Source organism: Meriones unguiculatus, chromosome 8, assembly GCF_030254825.1.
Source record: "Meriones unguiculatus strain TT.TT164.6M chromosome 8, Bangor_MerUng_6.1, whole genome shotgun sequence".
Lineage (NCBI taxonomy): Eukaryota > Metazoa > Chordata > Mammalia > Rodentia > Muridae > Meriones > Meriones unguiculatus.
The window spans coordinates 34,710,434-34,729,154 of NC_083356.1; the positions used below are offsets into that span (position 1 = coordinate 34,710,434).

Genomic DNA, 18,721 nt, shown 5'->3' on the forward strand with positions numbered 1-18,721 from the left:
AATTAAGAGCTAACTAAATCTTTTCAGATTTTGAGGAGAAAAAAACAAAACAAAACAAAAGAAACAAAAAAAAACCCCAAAAATGGTCCTTTGTAGAAGCTAATGCACAGAAGATTCTATAAAGACTAAAGATTAAAAGTTATAACAAATGAAATCAATACCACCTGTATAATAGACACAAAATGCATTAAATAACTATCCAATTAAAAGTGGCACAAAAAATTACTTAATCCTCTTATTAAATATTTTTTGTCTTTGAAACAAGAAAATAAGCAGTAAATGAGAAAAAAATATAAATAAGAGCACGCCTTCTACCAGGTGTGGTGGTGTAGGCTTTTAATCCCAGCACTCAAGAGGCAGAGGCAGGTGGTTCTCTTTGAGTTTAAGGGTAGTTTAAGGGTAGTAGTTTAAGGGAGCAAGTTCTGGGACAGCCAGGTCTACTGAGTAAGACTGTCATAAAACACAAACAAAACAAAAACCATGCTTTGGATGTTAGTTTTCCATCTGTCTGATGATATGCTCATCCATAGAGAATGATCATTACCTATTTAATAAACAAACAGTTGATTAAACCTTACCTGAATAGAATACATTATAATCTTAAAGCAGTGAACTGCAAACTCATTAGGATCCCACAGCTTGTGATGATCTAAATGCCTGTAAATAACAATTAGAAATTAAGAATTCTTGGTTTTAGTCACATCTTACTTTAAAACTATCAACAAAATAAAAACCAGAGAACTATCTAAAAGAAAACTGAAGGTTCCACTTTCAGAACTATGACACACATTTTTAACTGTTGAGCTTGGCCATACAGTATTAACAAATACTAGACTATGTAAATAAAGCAGTAAAAAAAAAAAAAAAAAATACAGTCTATGAGAAGCACACGGTAGAGACTCCTGAATATGTCATTCATCTCATGCCCACCACTGTGGTGCTGAGTTTCAGATGTGTAAAGTCAGATACATTTTGGAAGCACTTGTGAAAGGCAGGCTGTCATCTCAAACTACAGTTCCCTGCACTGCTCAGGATCCTAGAAGACAGGGTTCCCCCAGACAAATAATAAACAAACAAATATAGAAGAAATTTAAAAACAAGCAAAAAACAAAAACAAACAAACAAAAACAAAAAAAAATGGGTATCTTCTGTAGAAAGAGATTGACAATAGCTTTGCTTGTCTTGGTCTGGATTCTGAATTCAGGGAGATATGAGAATCAAATATTTCCAGAAATTTTATCCATACACCTAAGATCCAGTTTAAATGTGTGAGAGATTAAGATGGAATGTTTAAAAAAAATCATCCGAAGTGAGATAACCTATATCTAAAAAGACAAACATGACATTTACTCACTTGTAAATAGATATCTGCTGTAAGGTAAAGAACAACCATACTATAATAACAAGAAAAGCTCAAGAGAGAAGCATGAATCTACCTGGCAGTGGGAAATAGAATAGAATTCAAAGATAGACTGGGGGAAGGTAGGGATGGTAATAGAAGGTGGGAGAAGACAAGGGTGGAGGGAGAGAGTACTGGGAGAGAAAACTGGAATACTGGAATTAGGGGGCATTTCAGGAGTGATGTGGAAACTTAGTACAATAGAAACTCCCTGAAATGAATGAGTGTGACTCTAGCAAAGACTGCTAATAATGGGGGATATGAAGTCTGAACTGGCCATCTGCTGTAACCAGTCAGGCCTTCCAGTGGTGTAACTGGGATATCAACCCACACACAAAAGCTTCAGTTTGTCCTGCCTGAAAGATGTGCTGGAGCAATAGTGGTACAGAACTTGTGGGAGTGGCCAACTAATAAGTGATTCAACTTGATATCCATGCCACAAGAGAGAATCCATGCATGATACTGACTGGAGGACCAGGAACCAGAGGCTGAATAGCCCAGAGACCTAAGATAGAACCAAACATGACTGGCCAAAAAAAAATATAATAATAATAATAATAATAATAGTAAAAATAATAATAATGATAATGATAATAATAATAATACTAAATATACTCATAAACTGTAGCCTAGCCCAACTGTCATCAGAAAGGCTTCATCTAGCAACTGATGGGAGCAGCTGAAGAGACCCACAGCCAAACACCGAGAGAAGCTTGGGGAACCCCACAGAAAACAAAGCGCAAGACTGTAGGAGTCAGAAAAATAGAGGACAAGATAGACCACAAGAAATGGCCCATAAAATCAACTAACCAGGGCTCAGAGAGGCTCACAGAGACTAAATGGACAATCAGGGAGCCTGTATGGATGTGGATTAGGTCCTTGCATATATGTTATGGTTGTATAGCTTGGTGTTCTTGTGGGACTCCTAACAGTGAAAATCGGGGACGTCTCTGACTCTTTTGCCTGCTCTTGGGACCCTTTTCCTCCTACTGGGTTGCCTCATCCAACCTTGATATGACGGTTTGTACCTGGTCTTATTGTAACTTGTTATGCCATGTTTCACTGATATCCCTGGGAAGCCTGTTTTCTTTCTGAAGGGAAAATGAAGAACGAATGGGTCTGGGGGAAAGGAGGTTGTGGGGAGGGACTAGAAGGAGAGGAGGGAGGGTAAAGTGTGGTCAGGATGTAATATATGAAAAGAAAGGAAGAGAGAGAGAGAAAGGAAGGAAGGAAGGAAGGAAGGAAGGAAGGAAGGAAGGAAGGAAGGAAGGAAGAAAGAAAGAAAGAAAGAAAGAAAGAGAGAAAAAGAAAGAGAAAGAAGATACTAGTAGATACTAGTTTTAGGAGTTTGAGGGCCTAAGATATGATGATCATTCCAAGTATTCACAAGCAACACTAAAGTCTGAGAACCACTCTCCTAGATTTGTATACATAAGTTCTCACTTATGCAGACTTTTTGAAGGAGAGAGTCACCGACTGAGAGGTCAACTGACGCACAAGGGAAAAGCAGGGCTACACATTGAACTGGCTGAGAGCTTCAAAAGAGAAAACGAAAGCCAAGCAATCCAAAACAAAGGGTGTTGCACAGTATACTTGTTTTTTAAGTGTTCTTTTCAACAGTTCCATGGTGTCTGTGACTCACAGGCCTAAATCATTTTTGTAAAGGATTTCATTCCTGTAACCAACTAACACAGTTACCCTGCTTCAAAGCTAACTCATTAACATTTTTAAAGAGCAATTCTGGCTACTTTACAACTTTTAGCTAAGATCACCAATACTTACCTAACGACTTAATAATTAATTAATAACTAATTGACAATGCTAATTATCTAAATACTTAAAGATAAAATGTTGAGATTTCCCTTCTGTAACTTAGGCTTTCTATTTTTATTTCACACTAACCCCTTCACTGCACCCAGCAAGTGAGCCAGCTGTCCTTACTTGTTGATACTCTGTTATACTTGCAGACAAGAGTCATAGTTGTACTCCTCAAGGCTCCACCCAGCAGGGCCTCCAAACAGATGCTGAGACCAAACATTGGGCAAAGCATAGGGGTCCTTGTGGAATCCAGGAAAGGAGAAATAGACCTAGAGGTGACAGGAGCTTCACAAGAACACCAACAGAGCCATCTAACCAGAGCCAAGAGGGGCCTGCTTAGACTGAAGCACCAAACAAAAACCTTGCATGGACTGGACCTAGGCCCCTTTAAAAAGATGTAGCTGATGGGCAGCTCAGGCTTCATGTGGGTTCCCTAGTAAAGGGAGTGGGGGCTCTTTATGGCATGGACTCTCTTGCCAGATTTTCAACTACTTTCCCTTGAAGGGACTGCCTTGCCAGGGCACAGGGGAAGAGGAAATGCTCAGCCCTGATACAACCTGATGAGCTCTGGTAGATGGAAAGGGAGGCTCCCCTTTTCTGAGGAATTGGGGAGAAGGGAGGGGAAGGGGAAGGAGGGGAAGGGAGGGAGGGTGAGACTGGGAGGCGAGGAGGGATGCAGCTATGGCCAGGATGTAAAGTTGTTGTTTTTTTTTAAAGCCTACTTCAATGTTGAACCAAAACATACTTTACAAATGACACTACCAAAGTAGTTTTTTTTTAAGTTACCCACATCTAGTTCAATAAATACTACTCCAAATTCTTGTTAACTATGAATTTTCTGATTTTAAATGACAGTTCACTTTTTGACCTTTTCTCATAATCTATAGTTATTGTGTATGTCCCTCATCTACCTGGTGTTATTCTTCACATATTCCCAAGTTACACAGTAACTTACCTGTAGACAGCTTTTAGCATCCAGTTAACTAATTAAATAGTTTATAACAATATAAGGCAAGGCCCTATTGATGAAGACAATACTTACTTATGTCATTAAACATGAAAAGGCCAAGCTGGTGTATAACTAGAAGCTTCAATACTACTGACTAGCACTCAAGGCACTCAGTACATTATCAGAAAAGAAAGGTAATCATCATTATCACCCAGCTACACACTCTGAGACCTGCAACAGGGAGCTACCTGTAAGATATACTGATGCAATAGAAGCACAAACATTATGGGGGCAACCAACAACTTTTAGATTGGATTTAAGACTCATACTATGAGATGGAACCCATACTTGACTCTGCTAAAGTGGCCAAGAACATGAAACTAGATAGGTCATGGGCCTAGAGGAAAACCTACTACTATTATGCTGCTAAAGGAACACAGCAATACAATGACTACTAATGATTTATGGCTACACTCATAGATCAGTGTCTCAGTCAAGTCACATGAAAGAAACGACTTCTTACAGAAGATGGGAATAAACACAGAGACCTACAACTGGAAAATGTGTACAAATAAGAGACTGTATAGAATACTCAGTCCCAAATGGGATGTAGTCAACAAACTACCCTTAAGGCTCAGGGCTCTATGCAGAATAAGAGGCAGAAAGACTTTTAAGAGACAGAGTGATGGATGACTGAAAAAGAATTGTCTTCTAGACATAAGGAAACCAAGTTTTCCAGATACAACAGGATTGATGCACATATGAACTCAAAGAGACTGTGGCAGAAACATGTTCAGGACCTGTAAAGATTCAAGCCATATGAGGATCCAGCAATGAAAGGGAGATGGGGACCCAGGGTTCCATAATTAACCAAGAAGCACTTTGCAGTTTTCTTCAATAGAGTCTCAATGGGTATATCAAACCACATTCTAGGACAGAACCCATGCACAGGAATAACTGACAAGCACAAAACAAGTAAGAGTATTTTTGTAGACTTTTAGTTTCATTTTGCTCTTTTTCTTTTTTTGTCTCATTCATCTTTTGCTTGTTTTGATTTTTGTGGGAGTTTTTGGTTTCTTCCTTTCTTTTTTTGCTTTGTTTTGAAAGAAAGAGAAGGAACATAAAGTTGAATGGATAGGAAGGTAGGGTGGATCTTAAGAGTTTAGGGATCGGTAAAACATGATCAAAATATATTGTATAAAATATTTCTTAATTGAAAAAGATGAGGGGAAGAAAAAAAAAACCTCCTTTAAATTGTTCACCTCAAGTATGGTTGATGTGGTAAAGTCTGCCTAGCTAGGTAACTGGAATTCTATTATTAAGCATAAATATTTGGACAGGAAATAAAAATAATTTGTCTTACTTTAACACATGTTGGTTACTTTTTAGTAGGATTTCCATTAGGCTACTCTGATAAAAATGAGGAACAACCCACAAGCTATCCTGAAGCTGATGATACTATTGATTTTTAATTTAGTTTTTAAAGGTTAACTTTGAACCCTGCAGTAAAAACACCTGCCCCAAATAAACAATTCTGAATGTTACATGCAAAATACTCTGTATATACTAAGTCCACTACAGTCAGAGCATAGAGCATAAAGAGGAGATGGTGGTGAATTTTAACAAAAAGAAAAAAAAAAAAGATCAGAATATTAGCGTAGACTGAACTATCATGATAGAATTAGAAGCACAATACTTGAAAACCCTGTCTGCATGATATTAATTATGCAGAAAAACTTAACTACTCATAAGAGCCTAGAAGACAGGATGTAAGGACCAGTGGGGTCTTCAATATTCTTATCTTGATTAGACGCTGAGTAAAACATGAGATTTATTCAAAAAAGTAAACAAAATCTCAAGTTCCCAGCCATGGCAAAAATAAAGTTGGGGGGCCAGGATATAAGCTCCATGGGAGGGTAGTAAGTTCAATTCCCAGAACTGGGATAAAAAGAAAAAAGAAGAGAGAAGCAATGTGTATCACATGTTGACACTAATTTCTCATTGCACATATGCATTTCATGGTATGTAAGGAGATATGCATGGTAAGTGATGTACATGGTATTAAGTTTAACACTACACTTCACACTTACAGAAAAAAAAAAAAACAAACATATAATGCCCAATGCCACCTTCATAATGTTACCTGTACAATTAAGAAAGTAGTGGAAGCCTTTATTTTGTATGGTGACTCAAAAAATTTAATTAAGAAAATATTTGTCCTCCATAAGAAAATTATACAACTAACACAGAGCAAAGCTACCTAGATACCTAGAAAGATAGCATGTACTCACGCAAAAACAGGCCTAACAGCATTATTCATATTCCCAAAAGTTGCTCTGCCTAGCAGTTCTCTGAAACAGCTTTCAGCTAGCACCGCAGGGTTCTCTTCTTTGTCAGCTGCAGAGGGGGAAGAAGGCGGGCCTAGGCGGCTGAAAAAGAAATTAAAAAGGCCAATAAAACATTCTAATTTTAGTTTTAAAGGGTAAACAGAATATATTTAGCTTCTCAGAAATGTTAAAGACACATTTTGTTTTGTTCCCAAATAACATTAAATATTAATATTAATATTAATTCTAATATTCATGAAATTAATGTCACCTGAGCCAAGAATATAATACTTCACATAGTTGGTAACTTGTTTCCAGTATAATATTCCTTACGCCAGTAAAACACTCAGAGGCTAGGTGGAGTGGTACTCACACAGAAGCAGGAGAATCTGAGTTCCAAGCCAGCTTGGTCTACATAAGGAATGCCAGGGCAGCCAGAGCTACATATTAAATGATACCCTGTCTCAAAAAAACAAAGCAACAAAAAATTCAACAGCTCCACTACTTGCTCACTTTTACAGACTCTCTCAACATTCATACCAGTATAGACTTTAGTGAGCACAGATCCAGAGAAAAACATATTTAGCTACCCCCTATGCAATTATAACTGGGAACGAATGAAAAGAACTGAAAAATCAGATATAACCCGAGCATTAAAAAATAAATAAAACAATGAGAACAGCTGCACAGAGACATTTTTTGAAGAAAGTATTTGTTGTGTCCACATATTCAGAAATTTTTTAATGCTTTTTTGCAACATACTTACTGCAACCACAATAATTATACATCTATGACACTGGATTACACCAGATAGAATTTATTATCTGACATGCATAGTCTCTGTTTTATATATCTTTATTTTCCTTTTATTGAAAAGTTTCTTTTTTTCATATAATATATCCTGATTACAGGTTCCTCTTCCTGTACTCTTTCTCGCTCCTCCCTACTTCCCCTCCCATCAGGATCCACCCACTTTCTATTTTTCATTAGAAAGCAATCAGGCTTCTACAGTAAAAAATAACATATAATAAGATAAAGCAAAAACTAGCACACTGGAATTGGATAAAAGAAACAGAAGGAAAAAGTACAAGACACAGAGATACACTCATCTGCATACTCAGGAATCCAGTAAGAACACTAACTGAAGCCATAACACCTATGCAAAAGACCTGCAGAGTAAAACAAGAGTGTGTATATATATGTATATTTGTATATATATATATATATATGTATGTATGTATATATATTTACATATATACATACACACACGAAATTTTTAAAACAGGAAAAACCCTGATACAACATTATGAAACAAGGAAGCTCCAAAGATGTCACTGAGCTCACTTTGGCTCTTTATTCCTGGCCATGGGGCCTGCTCTTAAGAGTGGTTTGTGTCCCCAGTAAGACGCTCTTGGAAGAATCAAAATTTTCATTTGCAAGTGGGTAGGTTTCAACTTATTTCCTCTAGCTTATTCAGGATTACATCAGATTTCACTGGAAGATATGATCCCAACTAGCTAGAGATGTTTATATAGTAAATATTTCAGATAGGAAAATCTTAAGACTTAGCTATAGCACTAAAAATAGGAAAAATACAGAAGGTTCTAAAGTATATCATGTCACACTTTTAGATATAATCACAAAACTGGAGATAGTTATATCCGGGACTTCTACATCAATCCTTCCTGCGGTTGGCATTAACTGGAATACATATTATTCCATCTGTGTTAGCACAGATTTATCAACTGAACCTCATTTCCAAATCAATTTGATGCTGTGCATAGAATCCTGAAAGCTATAAGCAAATTTTATTAATTTTGAGTATAAGATAAAACTCTTTTAAAATCTATTCCAATCTCTTCCTTTTCCAGGTGTAAGAACCAAGGTAAAGCAAACTGGATAATTCTGCTTTAGCTGCTGAGTAGCCATTTTTCCTGCATAGGTTATCAAAATGTGAAGGAATATGCACACTTCTAGCACTTAAAAGAAAGCTGGATAACATTCAGGACGCCAAGTGCACCTGACCTCAAGAAAACCAGCATATACCCAAAGCCACTATTTCATTCCAAATATCTTAGAGATATTAATCAGAAAACAACCATGCTGGCTTTTAGTTAAAGAAAATAAAATATCACTGTTTTTCTCTGGCATTGGAAGAGAAACTCCCTCCTGAAGTAGATGGTGTCAAATACAGAGACCCAAAACTGCACAATGCGCCGAGAGTGGGAGACTTTGGGAGACTTCATCCTAAACGGGCTGTATATCAAAACCCTCCCTAAGGGTTTAGGGAGCTGAGCTTGGAAGTAAACACAAGCTCCCATTCCTAACCCAGAAGCTAACTCTCCCAAGTGTCTTCTGCTCACAAAGAAAACAATTACTTTATTCCAATGGAGTCTCACTGGGTATAAAAACCACACTTAAGGGCAGGCCTGATGGCCAAGACAAAATAAACTAAGTGGCAAATGGAGTTTTTTTGGTTGTTGTTGCTTTTTTTTTTCTCATAATATTTTGTTTGGGTAGTGCTTTACCTTATTGGTCTTTGCTTATATATTATGGTTTCTGATGTTATGTTTGTGTAGCTGTGTGTACATGTGTTTCTAATGCTTTTTCTTTTGGTTTGCTTTTTTCTATTTGCTTTATATTTATCTTTCTAAAGAGAGGAAGAGAAAGAAAGCATGGAGTCATACAACTGGGAAGGAGATAAGGACAATAAACTGTAATCAGAATATATTGTGTAATTTTTTATTTTCAATAAAAGAAAATGCACTGAATATTATTACTATACTATTATTATTATTTTATTTTTGTTAGTTTTAAGTCTGTATGAGAAAGCATAATGAATCTCTAAGGAGAACAGAAGATCAGCTATAATTTCTGTTTCTCATGGTTCCAACTCTAAATTTTTATTTATTTATTTATTTTTATATTAATCACAGGTTATTTACTTTGTATCCCAGCCATAGTCCCCTCACTCCTTCCCTCCCAATCCCATCATCCCTCCCTCATCTTCTCCCTGCCCCCTTCCAAGTCCACTAATAGGGGAGGACATCCTCCCCTTCCATCTGACCCTAGCTTATCAAGTCTCTTCAGGCCTGGCTGCAATGTCTTCTTCTGTGGCCTAGCAAGGCTGCTCCTCCCTTGGGGGGTGAGGTGGGGGGGGAGGGAGTCAAAGAGCTCACTGTTGAGTTCATGTCAGGAATAGTCCCTGTTTCCCTTATTAGAGAACACATTTGGACACTGAGCTACGATGGGCTATGTCTGAGCAGGGGTTCTAGGTTATCATTCATGATCCTTGGTTGGAGAAACAGTCTCATGAAAGACCCTGTGCCCTGATATATTTGGTACTTGTGGCGCTCCTATACTCTCCAGGTCTTACTAACTCCCCCTTCTTTCATATGATTCCCTGCACTCTGTCAAAGGTTTGGTTATGAGTCTTAATATCTGCTTTGATACACTGCTAGGTAGAATCTTTCAGAGGCCCTGTGCTATAGGCTCCTGTCCTGTTACTTGTTTTCTCCTACATCCAATGTCCATCCCATTTGTCTTTCTAAGTGAGGATTGGTCATATACTCTGGTTTCTCTTCAGATCGCATAAATCTTTCGCCTTTTACAACTCTAAATTTGTTGGGCTGAAGAGATAGCTCAGCGGTTAAGAGCATTGTCTGCTCTTTCCAGAGGTTCTGAGTTCAATTTCTGGTAACCACATGGTGGCTCACAACCATCTATAGTGTGATCAGATGCCCTTTTCTGGCATGCAGATGTACATGCAGACAGAGCACTCCGTCTTAGTAAATTAAAAAAGTGTTAAGCTATATAAAGTTTATTATTAGCCCTAGGATTATTACGGTGATATTATTTAACCAGCTAATACAAATAATAAGACACAGACACCTGTAAGATTTATAATTGCCTTATTTACCTTGGGCTGGGCAGGTATTTCACTTACACTGGCTCACTAACCTCACCATCCATCTCCCAGGCCCCATCCAAAACCATTCACCTTAGTCCTCCTCATCTGGTCTACTTTTCATACATAGTACCATGGTACTTGCTTATATTCTTCAACTGGACCTTTTCACGCCATTATTGAAGTCTTTTCTCCTTGCTCACGTGGTTCCTTCTCCACCTAACCCATCCTGGCATCCTCCTTCCTCCTCTCTTCCCTTCCATCTGATTCCTGTGATTCTCTCTTGAACCCAAAAGCCTGGGAACCTTAGTCACGTCTACCCCATCTGCCCTGACCAGGTATAGGCCATTTAATCAACCAAGCAGGCAGGTTTTTTAGGCAGGTTTACAAAACAAGGATAGGTGTAATTAGATCTTGAGGGTCAGTGGTATGCATGAGACCAATCTCCAATAGTACTCACACATAAATCGTTAAAATATTAAATAGAACCTATGACTAACAACCCTAATATGATCATTACAGATTAATAAATTCTAGGATGGTACATACATTTAAACCCACTTAACTTTATAAAATACATTATAATGCTAGAAACCAAATATTCTCATCCTATACAATGTAACAAAGGTTTTAGTATCTTTTTGAAAAGATTTTTACTTTTAATTTTGTATAAATGTCTGTGTGCATGAATGGGCATGTGAACACGAATGCAGGTACTTATGGAGGGTAATGGATCCCCCTGGAGCTGTAGTTAAAGGCAACTGTAAACTGCCCAGAGTGGGTGTTTAGTACAGAGCTCAGGCCCTTTACAAGAATAGTATGGCCTCTTCAATGCTGAAACATGTCTCCAGCCCCAACTTTTCACAATACCTGTCAACTTCTTCAATCTTCTGCATGTTAAACAGAAGGGATGGAACAATCTTATCCATATGCTGTGGTTCCCAAATAGTAGCCCGAAGTTCATCATTAACTGTTTTGCGAACCACACCTTGAATACCTCTTATTCCAGCAATACGAATCCTATAAGGATCGGGAGAAAAGACCCATGAAAACAGGTTATTTAAACAAGTTAAATAAACCTAAAAAGACTGTATGTTGATACACCTTTCTCAACCATAAAATGTTTTAAAATTATATACAAAACATGTAAGAAATTAAAATCTCAAAAAACTAAGAGGGACACATATATTCAAAAAAGACTTTATCCATCATTTTTTATAAATTAGTAAAATTTAAAGGCTGTAAACTACAGAAATATCTAGTACCTATATTATTTGTTAATAAAAAAGTAATCAAAAGTATTGCTTCTTCTGACATGATGCTAATAAGCTGCTGTGAAGTCTTAGAGCCGAGTGAGAAGTCCACTGATCCTGGTGGACACTGTGCTTCTGCAGACTCTGACAACTGTTCCCCAAGAACTGTTCACCTCTCAGAAAGAAAGCTGCTTCATTTAAAAGCTGTGTCTACACACATTTACACAGGACCTGAAGTTTATCATTGCTGCCCTCACCTCCTATCACAACTCATAAGCCCCAATTTCCTCACGGTCTTCTTCATTCTCCTTGGGGAAAAGAGAAAACTGTAGGTTCAAGAAAGAGAAGTGACTATAGTTGCACAAATTGCAGGACAAAGTTTCAAGTAGGGTTAGCCTCGCAGCCCATTTTTCTTACAAGGTATTTCTTTTCCTAACATTACCTCCTTCTGTCCTACTCTCAATTGCTTCCTTGCTGTAGACCATCTGATATGATCACCAATTGCAGTTCTCTTCAGCTCACCTAACACTGTCTTCTAGAGAGCATAAATATGTTTAAAGAATGGAAAATGTTGAGAAGGGAGTGATAGTACTTTACAAACCCATGAGGATATTCAAGAGCAACAGATAGGAAGAATAGGGAGTGACAGGAACAAGACACTGAACAGGAAGTCTTAAGACAAATTCTAACTATTTCAAAGCTCTGTCTATACAGGCTTCCTTATAAAATACTGATCACAAGAGGGCAAACTTAACCCCACGACAAAGGGTGTCTGCTATATATACCTGGTACTATTTCCTGGGGAGAAAGACAAGCACAAGTTTATATAAAGGACAGTAGCCTAAGTGGAGCAGCAAATGGTGGTGACCTGTTGTAAGCATTGGTGGCATACTGGTGATCATCAAGAGTCACCTCAGATACATAGCTAGCATCCAATCCAGCTCTAACACCTACCCTGAAGAGTGCATTCTAGTCTTGGCCCCAAAAACAATTAACTTTCCCCATGAGTAAATTTGAACATTTGTATCATGTAAGCTCAAGAGTGCTGTGAAAAGTTGATTGATAGATCTGAACAAGAACTGCCTCACCATAAATAATCAACCAACGTTGATATTGTTGTGTGTTAGTCATTAGAATGATGAGGATTTCCATTATAGCTGGACAGTCTTGGAGAAATTAGACTATGATGTATAAATTTACCAGTGTCAGCTATTTCTGAGAAGAAATACTTCAAGAAAGTTTTAATATAACCACAAACCCTTTGGTGTACTACCTGCAAGATATGCTAGGGCAATGTTGGCATAAAGTCACCAACTAGTAAACTAATTTGACTCAAGGCCCACTCCATGAGATGGAACCCATACCAAACACTGCTTGGTTGACCAAGAACCTAAGACTGGGTATCTCAGGCACCCAAGATAAAGCTAAATAATACTGATCTAAAAAAAAGGAAAGAAAAATGTAGTGACAAAATGATTCATAATGATATTCTGCTATACTCATAGATCAGTGCCTTGTTCAGCCATCATCAGAGAAACTTTCTCATTTGGCAGATGGGGACAAATACAGAGACCCAACAGTCAGACATTATGTAAAGAGTAAAATTCCTTGGAATACTCAGCCCTTAATGAGATGTCTCCATCAAATCTCTCCCTTCGAAGCTCAGGGATATCCTCAGAAGAAGTGTAAAGAGAGTAAGAGTCATAGAGGATAGAGGATACCAAGAAAACAAGTCCCTCTAAATCAAAGCTCATATGAATTCATAGAGACTGAAGCAACCCTAAATATTACAGCTTCCAGTTTAGTGTTTTTAAGGGATTCCTGAGTATGTAAATGAGTGGTTCTCTGATTCTTGTGCCTTCTGGTTTGTTTTGTACAACTTCAATATGATAGTTTTTGTTTTGTGTTTTATTTTGTTATATTGTTAAAAAATGAATGACTGTATTCTCTCTCCTACCTTGTTCCTTCTCTTCAGCCATTTCCACTGTCTATTTCCCTTTTTAGTGAAATTTAAGCATCAAGAAATGAGGGTGAAGACCAGACCTGAGGGGAGTGGGGAGTGGCGGTGGGGATAGGGGAAACACCTGGAGGACAGAGTGCCTATAGAGAGAAGAAAAACTGTGGGTAGGAGCTTCTCTATGACAAGTAGGAGACCAACAGGGTGAGTTTCTGGGAAGATATGGGGGTGAATCTAAATGAGACTCCTTGTAGCAGGGGTCACTGAGACCGAAGCAGACACGCTTTAATTAGATAGGACTCCCAGTAGAGAGAAGGAATCATCTACCCAGCCACAAAAACTTCAACCCAAAATTTACCCTACCTATAAGATGTGCAGGGATAAAGATAAAGCACAGACTGATGGACTGTCCAACAAACGCCTGAGACCCGCTGGGAGATAGACAACCCCAGACACTTTTAAAGATATTCTACTGTGCTCACAGACAGGAGCCTAGTGTAGCTGTCCTCCGAGAGGCTCCCCCACCAGAGGATCGAAATAGATGCTGAGACTTACAGCAAACATTAGGTAAAGCATTGGGAGTATTGTGAAAAGGGGGAAGGAAGGATGGAAGAAGCTGGAGGTGGCAGGAGCTCGATAAGATCAACAAAGCCAACTAACCATTGCCCAGACAAGGTTGTAGAAACTGATGTACCAACCAAGGACCATGCATAGATTTGACGTAGGCCCTATACACAGATGTAGTAGATACACAGCTCAAATTTCATGTGGCTTCCCTAGTAAAGGGAGTGGGGTCTGTCTCTGATATGGACTCTGTTGCTTGCTTTCTGAACACTTCCCCCTGGCAAGGATGCTTCCACCAGGCCACATTGGAAGACAATGCACTCAGTCCTGATACAACTTGATATACTGGGGTGAGTGGGTAAGAGGAGCTCCCCTTACCTGAGGAATAGCGGAAGGGAATGAGGGGAAAGGGAGTGCGAGTGAGCCTGAGAAAAGAGGAGGGAGAGGTCTACAATCAGGAGGCAAAGTAAATAAATAAATAAATAAATAATTTTTAAAAGGGAAAATGTGATTGAACAGATGAGTGGGATTAATGAAAGCTTAACCACTAAAGGTAAGATTAACAACTGAATTGTTACTTATACCTGCTAGAAAAAACTGAGAAAATCAGTTTTCTCCAATAGAGTGACACTGGGTATGTATCAACCCTTCCAGGACAGACTTCATATCCATGAGTATTTAACCAACTCCACACTATGTGTGTGTGTGCGTGCACACACGTGAGTGTGTGTATATGTGCAAGCACACACTTATATTTGGTTACAGTTTGGAGGGTTTTTTTTTTTTTGCTTTATTTTGTTTCCTTGGTTTTTTAGCAGGGGTGTTATATTAGGTTTTTATTTGGTTTTGAGAAAGAAATTAACATTGGGGATGGGGGAGGATAATAGTTTCTAGACTCATCTCCTACCTCCCCAAAGTCTTAAAGTTCTATTTGAGTGGGATTTACTAAAATGTAAAAGAATTAAAAAAAAAAAAAAAGAATTCATTGGAACCTGAAAGGAAATATAAATAACTTGAAGAAAACTAAAAAGATTTTCATTCAAGGAACAGTAGAGAAAAAGTACAACTTGCATGTGCACGCATTTTAATTTACTCATTTGTTTCACAGTGACTCAAATGAAAACTTGGAAATTTGGGACCTCAGAAATCTATATATACGGAAGATCCAAAATTAGGAAAAAAAAGTATTATAAAGATATAACCCCAACACCTAAGGCACAAGGACCATCACAGTGAGGGGTACAAGATGGTAGGAGACAGAGAAACCAGGGTGTATCATTTCTATGAGACAGGAAAACTAGACCCATGGAATTACAAAAATACAGCTGCCTAAAGAAGACCTGACAATGACAACACCAGTTAACATGCCAGTGTGAACGAGGGAAATTACACAGACTCTACCTTTAAATAAGGAGCTACTGTCAATTAATGATGGTTGAGAGAGAAATAATGAGTCCCCTAATTAGCCAGCCACCCCCCCAAAAAAACCCTGAAAAAATACATAGAAACAACATTAAATGGACTTAGCAGGTTGTATTTATATATATATACATGTATATATACAGAAACACATAAATAAATATAAAACAATCATAATTTTAAAAAAGAGGCCATGAATTTGAGGGAGGATAAGAAAGTTTGGAGGGAGGAGATTAGGTAAATTATGTAAATACAGTACATATATACACACTTTTTAAATTATAATAACATTTTATATTGATATTAAAAACAAAAATTGAAAGAATGTCTAAAATACCAGATTTTTCCACTAGGGGGCAATAAATAGCTAAATATAAGGTAATCTCATGTTTAAATTTCTCAAACATCTTATGAATATATGATTAAAAATACCATTTTAAAATGTCCCTTAGGAAATAAAATTTTAGTAGTGATAAGGTGGCCAGGAAGGTATACATCATTATGGTATCTTTCTATCTAAGGCATCACAGAGTGATAAATGGTTTGGATTATAATGAGGAGAAATTACAGTCAGGAAAGACACATCTGAGAAAATGATTGCTAAGCCTTTCCTCATCCTTCCTTCTCTAAGGACCCATAACTCACATGCTTGTTTTCAACATGTGCACCAGCTGGGGGGGGGGGTCTGCAAACTCCTGCTTAAGGTTCTGCACATTCTGCCCACTACAGAGTAAATGCACTGACTCTCCATTACCACATCCCATAATAATTCTCTGAATTAGATTACCAGTAGTGCCCACACTACTATCCTTTATCAGAATCATTTTGATTTTAACTAAACCAAGTCTTTTAACGTTAGTCAAAGTGCGCAATAATACAGCAGTGTACAGAAGAGAGGCCTTGCCCTCCTGCCTGCCCTCTAATAAGATAACAAAGAAAAAAGGGAGTGAAGTTCAGTGTGGTGGTGCACACCTTTAATCCCAGCACTCAGGACGCAGAGGCAACAGGATCTCTGAGTTTATGGCCCACTTTGTCTACACAGCAAGTTCCAGAATGGCCAGGATAACATAGAGAGACCTTGTATTAAAAAAAATGAAAACTTAGAATAAAAATGAAAATATAAGCAATCTGAAGTAGGATGGGAGGATTGAGGTTTAATAATTTAAGTCCACCCAGGGAGAGCCTTGAGTAAAGTGAGGAAAAACCTGAATACACTGAGATGAGTCTGGAGTCTTTAGGAATTTCTCTAGGTTGAGAATGTATCTTTTCACATGTACTTAAGGGGAGCATGCCCAGAGTGTTCAGGAGACAGGAAGAAGATCCATGTGACTGAACTAGAAAGAAAGTAGGAGAAAAGACCAGGATGACAGAAACTAAAACAGGCGGGGTAGGTCAAATGGGTCATCCTGGGCAAGGGTAAGGATTCTGAATTTTAACCACTGCCATCTTGCAAATTCAGTTGAATGCTGTATGTTCTAACAACAATGGAAAACTGTTTCATGAGCATCTTTCATGCCTTTTGATAATCATTATGAAGTATAGAAGCACAATATTCAGTAAATTCTTCTATAAATTATGTAAGTCACGAAGTAAAACAGTACATACTCAGTTCGTATTTCTGGATCACTATGACAGGAATGACACATTGCACTGAATCGAGATACAAAGAAGTCATAACGTCTATGATAGGACGGTGTATCTTCTTCAATATTTGCAAATTTGACAAACTAAAAAACAAAAATAACAATACAAACAAAATACGTCACCTTTTCAAAGTGAGTAAACACATTTACCTTCCTTATCTATTACACTAACAAGCAACAACCAAATAAGCAAATGGAACACGAGGAACACCAAATACTGCATACGAACAAAAGGAATTTATAATAATAATGAACTTTTAGAAAACCAATGATACAGCTTTCTAAATAAACAAAACCTTGCAACCCGGCTGATTTTCTCAAAGACATTTACTTTTTTTTTTCATATTTTTCAAATTTGCTATCATAAACATATCACCTTTGAAATAGAAGAAAGAGCTACAAACAAAACAAAAATGGACACTAAGACCTACTGTAAATGTGAGGTAGAAATCTTAAATACAAATCTTCATTCTTTTGTTATTTATTGAAAGTCATAAATATACAGATAATCTAAGTAACTTTATGGCAGGTAGCTTCTACCTGCCCTAATGTATGAAGAATATAAAATGTGAGGTCACATCAGAGGGGCCCTCCCAGTTCATAGAAATTCTAATTCTGCAAACCAGAAGTTCTTTTGTTTTAGTTTCTCAAGTGGGGTGGAGGACAATAGGAAAAGGCACATATACTGAGCTCTGTCCTCCACCTGAGTATGCTTCCACACATACATACTCATGCCAAAAAAAAAAAAAAAAAAAAAACCTAAAACATAAAAATATAAAATTTAAAATAGAAAATAGCTGTGCTTCAAAAGGCACAATGATGGTAGTAGCATACAATCCTTTAGATGCAGTGTTTCTCATGCTAAACACTAATCAGGGGCTGGATAAAGCTTTTGCTGTAGGACCTTCTCCAGCGACTGCAGGATATTGAGCAGTACTCCCACCTACAGGATTACATCTACATTTCAGTCTCCACTGTACAACCCAAAATGTCTTCAGACACTTGTCATACATGGGAGGACAGACAGGGAGGTGTGCCCTGGATGAGGGCTGATGCTTTACTGTAATGACTAATTTTACTGACTGTTCCCCCTGGATATCTTTTAACAATATTTAAATAAAATTATTAAGATGAGGGATGAGGCTTGAAATAGTGGAAAGGTCCAAGTAAAAACATGAAAGCAATCTACACTTTCCCTGAGTCGTAGTACACAAAAGTGATGTGGTCTTATTACAAACTATAAAAACAAGCTCTAGAGTAAGGCCTGGGACTGAATCTCCTCACAGGCAGAACATTCTTTTTGTCTACTGACAAATTATTTAACTGTGGCTCTAAACATATAAAACAGAAATATTAATTCCAATTTTGAACTAAATTATGTAATATATTTGAAAAGCCTAGTATGCACCATGTTGTTTCTCTAAAAGCATAAATAAAATAAAGTTGAACCGAACTTGCACAGTGTTGACTTCATAACTATTATGT

General features: G+C 37.6%; 1 protein-coding gene across 2 annotated transcripts in view; it reads right to left on the reverse strand.

Annotated features, from left to right (window-relative positions):
• Positions 1-18,721, reverse strand: part of Efr3a (EFR3 homolog A) — a 91,288-nt gene that overhangs the window by 34,515 nt on the left and 38,052 nt on the right. For both annotated transcript variants that reach the window (XM_060389348.1, XM_021642055.2), the window contains 4 exons: positions 17,199-17,320; positions 11,271-11,420; positions 6,458-6,595; positions 579-657 (listed from right to left, as the gene is read on the reverse strand). In XM_060389348.1, the coding sequence (XP_060245331.1) occupies positions 579-657; positions 6,458-6,595; positions 11,271-11,420; positions 17,199-17,320 (489 nt within the window). The remainder of the gene's footprint in view (positions 1-578; positions 658-6,457; positions 6,596-11,270; positions 11,421-17,198; positions 17,321-18,721) is intronic.